The sequence below is a fragment of the Schistocerca serialis genome, chromosome 2 (assembly GCF_023864345.2).
Source record: "Schistocerca serialis cubense isolate TAMUIC-IGC-003099 chromosome 2, iqSchSeri2.2, whole genome shotgun sequence".
NCBI classification, from domain to species: Eukaryota; Metazoa; Arthropoda; class Insecta; order Orthoptera; family Acrididae; genus Schistocerca; species Schistocerca serialis.
The window spans coordinates 99,260,317-99,274,309 of NC_064639.1; the positions used below are offsets into that span (position 1 = coordinate 99,260,317).

The following is a 13,993-nucleotide window of genomic DNA, read 5'->3' on the forward strand; positions in this document are numbered from 1 at the left end:
ACTACTTTTGCTGACATCAGCACTATCATTTTTCTATTCCGACGTCACCACATCCAGCCATGTGCATGAAGGCCATGACTTCACTGTATCTCTGCCCTGTGAACAGTTTGAAAGTATAAAATAATTGCCAAATGTTAGTTGAGTCGCACCGAACTCAGGAACTAGTAGCTATACAATAGACAAACTGGTAGGACATCAAATCTGGAAGTAGGTAGTACTGGTTGTATTATTGGTAAATTGGATATGCTGGTGTGACACCATTGTAACATGCGTCACACATACCTAGAGCAAATTTGTTACAACAAATATTCACGCCATAATCCTGTGACCACAGAACACAGACCTAGAATGGAGAATAAATTGCCTAAGACCAGTGGAGCCCTACACCCATTGGCTGAGAGCAACAGTACATGACTGATAAATGATTCAGACCATTTGAATACTTTTGACCACCAGCTATGTTGTGACGCTGTGATTAGCTCTTGCTCGAGTACTCTTTGCATCATGACCTACATTTAATGTCAGGCAGCTAACTATCTGCAAGAATGGATGCATTTTGCACAGTAAGGAGACATACACACATGTGCATAAAGTGCTCAGTTTTTTAGCTCGTACATCTGCATTTTGGGAAACTTTACCATTTTTTTTTTTTACCTTTCCAGATCTCGCGTCCTACCAGTGTATCTGTTTTATTAATTTCCATATTTGGCGTCACCCAACTAAAATTTTGACATCGTTATTTCATACTACAGCTATCTTCCCTCATGACTGCTTTTACTCTGCTTCTCACTACGGCACCTGATCCCTTCACTACAGAGCAGAGGTCTCGAACGCAGAGAAACAGCGCATTATTGATAAGTAATACAGGTAATTTTGAGCTGTAGATTAATCATGGGCGTTGACATGACGTTATACCGACTGTACATCGACATGAGGAATGTGTGACATATGTTTGTAACACATGTGTGATGCACCAGATCGCTCAGATACTTTTGTGCAAAGAAAAATATGAAAACATCCGAGCACTCAACTATAATGGGGAACATATTGCTCAAAAGCTGTGGGAGACTTTTCATCTTCGAAGTACAGACAGCAAACGACGACACTCTCACAATCAAAGTAAAATTGCTGAAAGGGTAGGGAATTGAACTTTCGTGCAAGTGACAGGCAGCATGATGACGTCGGCGACTGGGGGCATGGAGGTTCACTGTGCATGGGACGGGAGAGAGGGGAGGGGAGGTATGGCGTGGCCTTCAGAGGGCAGTGACATGACGGTGTCAGAATTCCAATAGCGATGCCGCCATGACCTTGATACATGTTGCCAGATGCGATGATGTCAGAATCCCAGGTACGCTGCTGCTGTCAGCAGAAACAGTCCATTGCCTGATGTGAATTCACCTTGATCCGCTACCCATACATCATATAATTAATACAGTAAGCTACACCCGCCATTAATGCAAGGAAAAACCGAAGTGCAAGGATCTTTTGAGTTTCTGAGTTACACCACGTTGGTTGCAGAAACGATTCATTATGGTAACACAGGGAAAGTGAGGATGCTACTATACACACAATAGCGTCACCGGTGCTACGTTAGATAAGATAGCCCATCGAGAAGCTCAAATAGAAATAACTGTGAAGCAAAAGATAATAAGGTGACTCTGAGAATCCGCATGGGCTGTGTCTTATAAAAGAAATACCCCAAAATTGACGAGTTAAACCAGCAATTTATAAAACAACAGCAAGTAAAATCCGTTCTGTGTCGTACAGAGAAACAAGGAAACAATAAAAAACCATTCAGTTGGCGTGGAACGTTTCTCATCTGACTTCCAGCACGTCGCCAATGAGAAAAGATCACCTATCAAAATCTGTTAACCTGACACAGTAAACTATCCAGAATACTGAATGGGCGTCATAACAGTACGAGTGAGGCACACATTTCAGTAATTTAAATTGTAATAACCGAAATATTACTGGATTCTGTATACATGTAACACCTCAAAGCTTCTGCAGAAGATATTAGTAGCTCCTACAGGATCCCCACACAGCCAGAATACACTATTGATGAAGACATTCCGGACACCTGGCTGAAAATAACTTACAAGTTCGTGGCGCCCGCCATCGGTAATGCTGGAATTCAATATGGTGTTGGCCCACCCTTACCCTTGATGACAGCTTCCACTCTCCCAGCATACGCTCAATCAGGTGCTGGAAGGTTTCTTGTGGAATCACAGCTCATTCTTGGCGGAGTGCTGCACTGAGGAGAGGTATCGACGTTGGTCGGTGAGGCCTGGCACGAAATCGGCGTTCCAAAACATCCCAAAGGTGTTCTATAGGATTCAGGTCAGGACACTGTGCAGGCCAGTCCATTACAGGGATGTTATTGTCGTGTAAGCACTCCGCCACAGGCCGGCATCATGAACAAGTGCTCGATCGTGCTGAAAGATGCAATCGCCATCCCCGAATTGCTCTTCAACAGTGAGAAGCAAAAAGGTGCTTAAAACATCAATGTAGGCGAGGTACTGGCAGAAGTAAAGCTGTGAGGACGGGGGGTGAGTCGTGCTTGGGTAGCTCAGATGATAGAGCACTTACCCGCGAAAGGCAAAGGTCCCGAGTTCGAGTCTCGGTCCGGCACACAGTTTTAATCTGCCAGGAAGTTTCAGTATCACACCTGTACACCCATGCGCACTGAGTATACAATTTGTTTAGCTTGAAACGTACACCTTAGGCATTGTGTTCCGACAGGAAAAATCACATGTTGTTAAATCTGGTGAACGTGGTGGCATATTGCTGACATTTCGTTCCTAAGTGAAGACGGCATGGACTCGTTCAAGGAATACCTTATATGCGTGACATGTTCGCCCATCTTGCTAGAAGAAGAAGTATTGTCCTTCATGTTCAGTGAGCTGAGCAGAAAATGTGTCAAAACTTTCCATATGTGCAATCGTGTTGATGGTAGTGTCCAATGATACACGTTCCAGTAACTCCGCACCAAACGCTGATTTTTTCATCATGGAGTGGTTGCTGACGCATAATGTGAGGGTTCTCTATTGCCCAGTACATCGTGGTCTGTGAATTCGCATAACCGGAAAGACAAATGCATGCTTCATCACTCAAGATGTAGTAGAAAGTGTCTAACAAGCCATCGTTGATGTTATTCAAAGTGCAATGATCTACACATTTCTCGCTATCATCCTCCTGTAATTGCTGCACAACCGTCACACGATATGCCTCCAGACTAAGACTTTTTAATATCCACTGGCGGCTTTTCCTACTTATATGCCTCTGTTGGGGCAATTTACATGTAAGACTTGTTTGGGCTCTGAATAATTGTTCGGCGAATGTCCGTAACAACTTCTGGTGTGCGAACTGAAGGAATTTTTGGTCGTTTTACATTTTGCACAGATCCGTAGGTACAGCAATTTTTATACAGACTCTATTGCTCTCTTTGCCGGTAGTCCTCTATCCGAATTGTTGACCTTGGTAATTTCGCGAGTTCCCTTAATCGAACCCGTTTTCACATATGCATCCACAATCCGAATTCTTTCTTCTGTCGAGAAAGTCGTTCCGCATATCGCAAAGAGAAGCGTCTAACTTCACTAATGAAATAAACTAAAATGCTGACAGAAGAATGGTAACGAGCGACTATTGCATGAAACTGCCCATTGTTGTAGCTGTTTACGAAGGGGTACCCAGAAAACACCAGAATTATATTTGAAAAGCTATATATTCTCAAACTGTTTACAAAACAACGTTATTCCCTTCAAAATAATCTCCATTACTACGAATACATTTGTCCCACCAGTGCTTCCACTATCCGAAACATTTTTTGTAGTGATCTTTAGAAATGTCTGACAGCTCCTCCATCGGTTTTTTCTTCTCAATGTTGTCAAATCAGTTTCTTTTCGTGCCCCTTTTCATACGTGGAAATAAGAGAAAGTCGCACCGAGTCAGGTCAGGCGAGTAACGTGCATGGGGTAGCGGAACCATACCATTTTTAGCCAAAAATTGTGTAACAGAGAGGGCTGTGTATGCAGATGCATTGCCTTGGTGGAGGAACCAGTCTTCTGTCTGACACAAATCGGACCTTTTTTGACGAACACAGTTGGGCAATCTTCTTGAAACGTCCAAATAAAAGGTTTGATTGACGGTCTGACCTGGGGAAACAAATTCTGAGTGGAGGACGCCCTATCTTTGGGGTGACATCGTTGTTCTTCGGGGTCGTGTGAGTGAGCAGTTTGGTTGGGAACTCTGGAGGAGCCAAGAGCGCAGTGTGAGAAAACGCCAGGACCGCTGGCGGCACGCATGCACTGCCAGATGGAAGGGCTGTGGTTGCGAGGGTACACGACCTACTCGTCAACTGGATCCAACAAGCTATACGTTGAGTGGATTTTGATTCTAGCAGTGAAACCTTCACCACTGTGAGATCTCACGATTCTCCAGTGACTTGGGTTTGTGTTGCTGCTCGAAGTGTCGCCGAGACGAAGAGCAGCGAGTGGAGTGCTTGGGGAAGGCGGATCTAATTAGCTTTCCTCGACTTCTTGTTACTAATTGCTGCATTCTGTGTGTTACTATTTGTTAAGTTCAGCCAGCGGTTACTGTATGTAACGGCAGTGTACGTTTCCTCGCCTTCTACATCTACATTTATACTCCACAAGCCACCCAACAGTATGTGGCGGAGGGCACTTTACGTGCCACTGTCATTACCTCCCATTCCTGTTCCAGTCGCGTATGGTTCGCGGGAAGAACGACTGCCGGAAAGCCTCCGTGCTCGCTCGAATCTCTCTAATTTTACATTCGTGATCTCCCTGGGAGGTATAAGTAGAGGGAAGCAATATATTCGATACCTCAGCCAAAAACGCTCCCTCTCGAAACCTGGACAGCAAGCTACACCGCGATGCAGAGCGCCTCTCTTGCAGAGTCTGCCACTTGAGTTTGCTAAACATCTCCGTAACGCTATCACGCTTACCAAATAAAAAAATGGTTCAAATGGCTCTGAGCACTATGGGACTCAACTGCTGAGGTCATTAGTCCCCTAGAACTTAGAACTAGTTAAACCTAACTAACCTAAGGACATCACAAACATCCATGCCCGAGGTAGGATTCGAACCTGCGACCGTAGCGGTCTTGCGGTTCCAGACTGCAGCGCCTTTAACCGCACGGCCACTTCGGCCGGCGCTTACCAAATAACCCTGTGACGAAACGTGCCGCTCTTCTTTGGATCTTCTCCATCTCCTCTGTCAACCCGACCTGGTACGAATCCCACACTGATGAGCAATACTCAAGTATAGGTCGAACGAGTGTTTTGTAAGCCACCTCCTTTGTTGATGGGCTACATTTTCTAAGGACTCTCCCAATGAATCTCAACCTGGTACCCGCCTTACCAACAATTAATTTTATATGATCATTCCCTTTCAAATCGTTCCACACGCATACTACCAGATATTTTACAGAAGTAACTGCTACCAGTGTTTGTTCCGCTATCATATAATCATACAATAAAGGATCCTTCTTTATTTGTATTCGCAATACATTACATTTTTCTATGTTAAGGATCAGTTGCCACTCCCTGCACCAAGTGCCTACCCGCTGCAGATCTTCCTGCATTTCGCTGCAATTTTCTAATGCTGCAACTCCTCTGTATACTACAGCATCATCCGCGAAAAGCCGTATGGAACTTCCGACACTATCTACTAGGTCATTTATACATATTGCGAAAAGCAATGGTACCATAACAGTCCCCTGTGGCACGCCAGAGGTTACTTTAACGTCTGTAGACGTCTCTCCATTGAGAACAACATGCTGTGTTCTGTTTGCTAAAAACTCTTCAATCCACCCACACAGCTGGTCTGATATTCCGTAGCCTCTTATTTTGTTTATCAGGCGACAGTGCAGAATTGTATCGTACGCCTTCCGGAAGTCAAGGAAAATGGCATCTACCTGGGAACTTGTATCTAATGTTTTCTGGGTCTCATGAACAAATAAAGCGAGTTGGGTCTCACACGATCGCTGTTTCCGGAATCCATATTGATTCCTACAGAGTAGATTCTGGGTTACCAGAAATGACATGATACGCGAGCAATAAACATGTTCTAAAATTCTACAACAGATCAATGTCAAAGATATGGGCCTATAGTTTTGCGCATCTGCTCCACGACTCTTCTCGAAAAATGGAACTACCTCTGCTCTTTTCCAATCATTTGGAACATTCCGTTCCTCTAGAAACTTGCGGTACACGTCTGTTAGAAGGGGGGCGAGTTCTTTCGCGTATTCAGTGTAGAATCGAATTGGTATTCTATCAGGTCCAGTGGACTTCCCTCTGTTGAGTGATTTCAGTTGCTTTTCTATTCCTTGGACACTTATTTCGATGTCAGCCATTTTTTCGTTCGTGCGAGGATTTAGAGAAGGAACTGCAGTGCTGTCTTCCTCTGTGAAACAGCTTTGTAAAAAGGTGTTTAGTATTTCAGCTTTACGCGTGTCATCCTCTGTTTCAATGCCATCATCATCCCGGAGTGTCTGGATATGCTGTTTCGATCCTCTTACTGATTTAACGTAAGACCAGAACTTCTTAAGAATTTCTCTCAAGTCGGTACATAGATGTTAAGTCCGATAGTGCTCAGAGCCATTTTTAAAAAAAATATATGTACCGACTTGAGAGAAATTCCTTAGATGTAAAGTCCCATAGTGCTCAGAGCCATTTTTAAAAAAAATATAAGGTCATCAGTCCCCTAGAACTTAGAACTACTTAAACCTAACTAACCTAAGGACATCACACACATCCATGCCCGAGGCAGGATTCGAACCTGCGAGCGTAGCGGTCACGCGGTTCCGGACTGAAGCGCCGAGAACCGCTCGGCCACAGCAGCCGGCTATGTTAAATTTTTTATAATTACCATTCTTGGCGTTAAATGCCTTCAGCCGTGATTGTCGCTACTTGTCTTAAAATTCTAATGTGGCAATTGTATTTTAGCAGTTAACCTTTAAGACCTTGGTGATTTGATTTGATATTTTAATAACTGTAGTTTGTATGTTGCAACAAGTTAAACAATTCTTAATGTATCGGCATTAAGACCTTCAGGCGTGAAACTACTCTTCATTTATTGCCATTAAGGCCATCAGCCGTGAGTGTCGTTACTTGTCTTAAAATTTTAATTTGGCAATTGTATTTTTTGCAGCGAGCTGTAAGACCTTGGTCACTTGTCTTATATTTAATAACTATAATTGTAAGTTGCAGCAAGTTTAATCAATTATTAATTTATTGCCATTAAGGCCTTCAGGGATGAAATAATTCTTAAATTATTGCGATTACTTTAATTTGTTGTTGATTTTAAATAAATTGTGTGTGATTAAAGGAAAAGCCAACCAGTAGTAATTGATTACGGCCCCGTCCAATCCTGTCTACCCAGACTACCAGATCCCATCTACAACACTGGCCATTAAAATTGCTACACCAAGAAGAAATGCAGATGATAAACGCATATTCATTGGACAAATACATTGTACTAGATCTGACATGTGATTACATTTTTACATAATTTGGGTGCATAGATCCTGAGAAATCAGTACCCAGAACAACCACCCTTGGCCGTAATAACGGTCTTGATACGCCTGGGCATTGGGTCAAGCAGAGCTTGGATGGCGTGTACAGGTACAGCTGCCCACGAAGCTTCAACACGATAGCACAGTTCATCAACAGTAGTGACTGCCGTATTGTGACGAGCCAGTTGCACGGCCACCATCGACCAGACGTTTTGAATTGGTGAGAGATCTGGAGAATGTGCTGGCCAGGCCAGCAGTCGAACATTTTCTGTATCCAGAAAGGCCCGTACAGGACCTGCAACATGCGGTCGTGCATTATCCTGCTGAAATGTAGGGTTTCGCAGATATCGAACGAAGGGTAGAGCCACGGCTCGTAACATATCTGAAATGTAAGGTCCACTGTTCAAAGTGCCGTCAATGTGAACAAGAGGTGACCGAGACGTGTAACCAATGGCACCCCATACCATCACGCCGGGTGATACGCCAGTTTGGCGATGACGAATACACGCTTGCCATGTGCGTTGACCGCGATGTCGCCAAACACGGATGCGACCATTATGATGCTGCAAACAGAACCTGGACTCGTCCGAAAAAATGACGTTTTGCCATTCGTGCACCCAGGTTCGTCGTTGAGTACACCATCGCAGGCGCTGATGTCTGTGACGCAGCGTCAAGGATAACCGCAGCCATGGTCTCCGAGCTGATAGTCCATTCTGGTGCAAACGTCGTCGAACTGTTCGTGCAGATGGTTGTTGTCTTGCAAACGTCCCCATCTTTTGACTCAGGGATCCCGACATGGTTGCACGTTCCATTACAGCCATGCGGATAAGATGCCTGTCATCTCGACTGTTAGTGATACGAGGCCGTTGGGATCCAGAACGGCGTTCCGTATTACCCTCCTGAACCCACTGATTCCATATTCTGCTAACAGCCATTGGATATCGATCAACAGGAGCAGCAATGTCGCGATACGATAACCGCAAACGCGATAGGCTACAATCCGAGCTTTATCGAAGTCGGAGACGTGATGGTACGCTTTTCTCCTCCTTACACGAGGCATCACAACAACCTTTCACCAGGCAACGCCGGTCAACTGCTGTTTGTGTATGAAAAATCGGTTGGAAACTTTCCTCATGTCAGCACGTTGTAGGTCTCGCCACCGGCGCCAACCTTGTGTGAATGCTCTAAAAAGCTAATCACTTGCATATCACAGCATCTTCTTCCTGTCGGTTAAAATTCGCGTTTGTAGCAGGTCATGTTCGTGGTGTAGCAATTTTAATGGCCAGTGGTGTATATATACTTCTCTTTTTTGAGGGGGGGGGGGGGGGGGGATGGGGACGTGGTTGCTGCCTCGCACACTATTTGGGAAGTCGAAATATTGCATTCGCACTCAGAGGTGAGGTGGGCTACTTTGAACTGCGTCACCTTCGACTTCGGTTATTTACTCGGTTATTAACAAAAAAATAAAAATCACTCTGTATAAACGATACCAAACAAAAATCGAAAAATACCGGTTAATCGAAACTCAGATACCCGTACCGTTTTAAGCTGCACCTGTTTTTCCCGCCCCTGGAGTGCAGAGGAGCGGCCGAGTGCGGTGCGCTGTGGCTGAGCGGTGGCGCTCTGTTGTGTGCCGCAGGTGCAGCGCCGGCTGGTGGGCGGCGCCGGCTGGCCGCGGCGCTGTTCGCGGAGCTGCTGGGGACTGCGGCTCTGCTCTTCCTGGGCTGCACGGCCGGCGTGCGGGGCGTCGCGCAGCAGGGGCCGCAGCAGCAACAGGGACCCTGCGACGTGGGCGCCGCACTCGTGTCGGGCATGGCCGTCGCCGCCGTCATACAGGTGAGTGGCTCCCCGCTGCCGCCTGCGCGAGACACTATCATCCGTGCCGTAGGATAGCCTCGCTAGTGAGGAGTTGCTATTCTGTACACTACTGACGCCCGTTGCCGGCCTGCGGGCCTATTGTTCGTCTACTATACTGGCAGGAGGCGAGGTGTCCGTAAGGCCGTTCGTTCGGTTTGGTGTGCATTGACTGCGGGCATAAAGCGTTATTTTAGAAATACTGACACGGAAAACTCGTCACTGCACCCGCCTCAGACGGCCCGGTCGACAGCCCGTCGAAAACTGAACACAGGTCAAGCGTGAAAACAAGATGTAGGTGTGAAACTTTCTGGCAGATTAAAACTGTGTGTCGGACCGAGACTCTCTTGCCTTTCCTGGGCAAGAAGCTGTGAGGTCGGGGCGTGAGTCGCGCTTGGGTAGCGCAGTTGGTAGAGCACTTGCCCGCGAAAGGCAAAGGTCCCGAGTTCGAGTCTCGGTCGGGCGCACAGTTTTAATCTGCCAGGAAGTTTCATATCAGCGCACACTCCGCTTCAGAGTGAAAATCTCATTCTGGAAACATCCCCCAGGCTGTGGCTAAGCCATGTCTCCGCAATATCCTTTCTTTCAGGAGTGCTAATTCTACAAAGTTCGCAGGAGAGCTTCTGTAAAGTTTGGAAGGTAGGAGACGATGTACTGGCAGTAGTGAGCCTGTGAGGACGGGGTGTGAGTCGTGTTTGGGTAGCTCAGTCGGCAGAGCACTTGCCCGCCCAAGGCGAAGGTCCCGAGTTCGAGAGTCGGTCCGGCATACAGTTTTAATCCGCCAGGAAGTTTCGTATCAGCGAACACTCCGCTGCAGAGTGAAAATCTCATTCAGGATGTAGTTGTGTTGGACTCTGAAAAAAAAGGCAGTAGAGAAACAGTGAACGGTCCAAGCTTAACAAGTGCAACATTGAGCGAAGAACTGATGCGGTGGCATTGTGATTAAGTGGTTGCAGTTTTGGAGTAAAATGCTGCCGAGCCTTGTTCAAAGCTCCATTCTGCCTACTTTTTATTTCATTTTTTCCCTTTCCGCTGTATTCAAATTTGTGTGTGTCATATTGTAAGGGCGAGACCGTGTGGCCGAGCGGTTCTAGGCGCTTCAGTCCGGAACCGCGCGGCTGCTACGCTCGTAGGTTCGAATCCTGCCTCGGGCATGGATGTGTGTGATCTCCTTGGGTTAGTTAGGTTTAAGTAGTTCTAAGTTCTAGGGGACTGATGACCTCATATCTTAAGTCCCATAGTGCTCAGAGCCATTTCAGCTGCCATAGTGTAACGTCCGTTTGCAACAGCGAGGTCTAAGCAAGGGACATAAAATGAAAGTTGATTCTGCACAACTACTCTATTATCAGCCCAAAGAAAGTGGTTTTCGAATGGGAACTGCAAATCTTTGATGACAAAAAAGAAATGTGCGAAATCTTATGGAACTTAACTGGTAAGGTCATCAGTCCCTAAGCTTACACACTACTTAACCTAAATTATCCTAAGGACAAACACACACACACCCATGCCCGATGGAGGACTCGAACCTCCGCCGGGATCAGCCGCACAGTCCATGACTGCAGCGCCCCAGACCGCTCAACTAATCCCGCGTGGCTTTGATGACAAGGCGACAAGTCAGCCGAATCCCCCACCGGAAAACACGTCTGGTGTGTCATACACGGCATTAATGACAGTATGTGTGTCACATGATATGAGCTAATTTGTACGCATGGTGAGTGAGTGAGACCTTGCCCGATTTAGGTGTTCGTATTAATGTGAATATGATCACTCCCAAGGAAATGATGAAAGCATAACCGTTTGTCAGATAAGCTGCAACAAAAAAAACGCAACAGTTTCACAATCACACAGTTTCTCTGTGCCCTGTCGAAACGTCTGTTTTAACGTTTTTGAACTTGCGGTCCTTTTTTTGGAAATGTCGACTCTTGAATTTCTTTGTTGTAACAAAGTTCACATCTGTTTACTTGTTGTCTTCATTTCTGTCACACGTCTTGCGGTACCTCGCCTGCTATCACTATTTATCACATTTACTTGTGACGGTAATGTATTCTAACCACACGACTTAAATTCTATAACCAATATATAGTCTGACAACTGCCGAGACTACAGAAAGAGAACATACATTTCAATGACGATATAATCAGTTCGTAAAGTTGTAAAATAAATAAATAAATAAATAAATGGCATTGTGAGGTTTAGAACCCACCTCGCCTACTGTGACCACTTATCACGACACAGTCGCCATCACACTCTACTCAATGTTGCATTGGTTATTACTGGACTGTTCAACGTTTCTATTTTGCTTTTTTCTCACAGTTCAGTACACATTCTTCCTATTTTCATGCTTCATCTGTGTTCAGTTTTTGAGGGGTATCCACTGGATCATCTCACCACCAAATGTGAAGGAGTTGTGATGGGGACGTTCCCTTGTGAGTGATTTTTAGTTTTGCATTTATCATTAGGTTTTATTGAAGAGTCGTTGTGAGGAATCCGAGTTGAAAGTGTGTTCATGAATGTTATTATACACGCATTTCAGCAGAGAATCGCGAAGGTGGACACGGTGCACACGGCACTGTCGAGAAGAAGTTAAGTGTGACAGAGGTGGGAGAGGCGGCTCGAGGAAATTCTGCGCCGTTATTTGGCAACGAATCTGCAGGACTAGACGAACCCCTTCGAAACGACTGAGAGCAACTTTGTGCTGAAGTACTCACTGAGTGGAGAAGTGGCCCGTAATTTGGTCGAGGTAGTGCAGTCATGTATGAGAGCCCATCAAAGAGCTATTGGAATTCCCTAGCAGCTGAAGGTACATTTGCTTAGCAAATCCTCAAATAAATCAGTTCAACAATATTCTTATTAGTCATCTTACGCTGTAATTGTGTTTTTTCTTCTAGACTTTGACAGCTCTTAACTTGTTGGGAGATGCGTCTGATCAGAAGGGGGTAGGGGTGACAGTTCAGTTGTCGCGATTCAGCCAACCTTCTCAAGGTGAGCATGAAATGGAAACATGGCATGGGGCCTCCTCGGTTCCTTGGGAGTCGCACCGACTCGCTATCGAACGGCTTAAGGAATTGGACAGGCTCTTATTCGAAGTAACCTTACTGCTCAGTGCGCTGGCCAACCGAACCGATCGGCAGGCCGACCGAACGATACAGAATAGGACTGCAGTCCACATGGCTTTTCACTCGACTGCGGTGTGTGACAAAGAGGCCAGTAAACTCCCCGTATCACTGTGGATGTGGCCAAAAGCGACTGATACTACCTTGCCTTACGAGACTGGCAGAGCCATCTGCTCAGTATTAATGTCTGAGAAGACTGCGTCGGTGCGATGCGTTTCCTTTTCTGGTCACTACATCTTGCATTGCATGGCGACATACGTTATTTGATCAAACGTGTCAGTACAGCGAATACTGGATGTTAATACGAGATATGTCCACCATTGAGCTTGATGATGGCTCGAACTGTACTGCAGACGTTTCGAATGACGTGTCTGGATGTCTGTGAAGGAATGACAGACCAGTCTCCTTCAACAGCCGAAACCAGAGAACGTGTTGCACGCTGGGTTTCCGAGCAAAGTCGACGATCTAGCTTAGTAGTCGTCAAACGTTCTTGCTCAAGACCCAATACTGACATTTTGAGATGGCGCCTAGAACCGCATATGTACTGATCTTATTATTAATTGGTAACCTACATAAAGAAGTATGTTATGTGCTGCCAATACAGTAGCTTCAGTAAGGGCGTGATAAGCTCGCCGTCGGCCTACAAATATTAGTCGGTGAAAGTCAGCACCATTTGCAATACTTCGTATTGGCTGTTCCTTTTTTCAGATTGCTATCTCCCTCGGCGATGACAAAGTTGTGACACTGAAATTGCCAGACGAAGTTTTGTTATGCTGCCTGCGTGAATGAATGGTTAACTGATTAAGAACAGTAATTTGTACTTACATTTAAATGCATTATTCAATATGAGACACGAACACAAATGTTTACGAACGTTTTGGATGTCATCTCACCTGCACTCATTTACCAGAGGTTGAAAATACCGCTACAATTGTAAGGTTCTTTTACTTATAGCACTTGGGTTCTAAATACACACTTGTGTTACAAATGAAAGAACCTTACAACTGTTATGGTATTTTCAACCTCTTGTATAATGCTCATTTGTGGATGTTCCTCTGACAGGATTGTTTGTAGCATTACTTTAATTACATATTCCTTAGCATGAAATACTTACCGCAATTGAAGATGACAGTCTCTATAACGCACTATCACAAAGCCCAAATTCACTGATTAACCATGTCCTAAAATATCACTGTCTCTGTATTTTTGTTTGTTAGTAAACACGAAAACTAAACTCTTAAGAAGGTCTTAACGGTAGTTCACGTATTTGGTTTTGGTTAGTTGCTAGATGCACTTTGTTAAAAAATACGGATGCGAAATGCAGCCCGCACGAATATCTTATTCGGGCCGCATGTGGTCCCTAGGCTGCAGTTTGATGACCACTGCTCTAGCTCATCTCAAAGGTGTCGGACTGACTTCAGGTCAGGACTCTGGGAAGGCCAGTCCATTTTAGGAATTTTTTGCCCACAGACCATTGTCTCAAAGATTCT

The 13,993-nt window shown here is 45.3% G+C and overlaps 1 protein-coding gene across 1 annotated transcript in view; it reads left to right on the plus strand.

Moving 5' to 3' along the window:
- Window positions 1-13,993, plus strand: part of LOC126455754 (lens fiber major intrinsic protein-like) — a 106,858-nt gene that overhangs the window by 48,644 nt on the left and 44,221 nt on the right. The window contains exon 3 of the mRNA XM_050091520.1: window positions 9,176-9,372. Within this exon, the coding sequence (XP_049947477.1) occupies window positions 9,176-9,372 (197 nt within the window). The remainder of the gene's footprint in view (window positions 1-9,175; window positions 9,373-13,993) is intronic.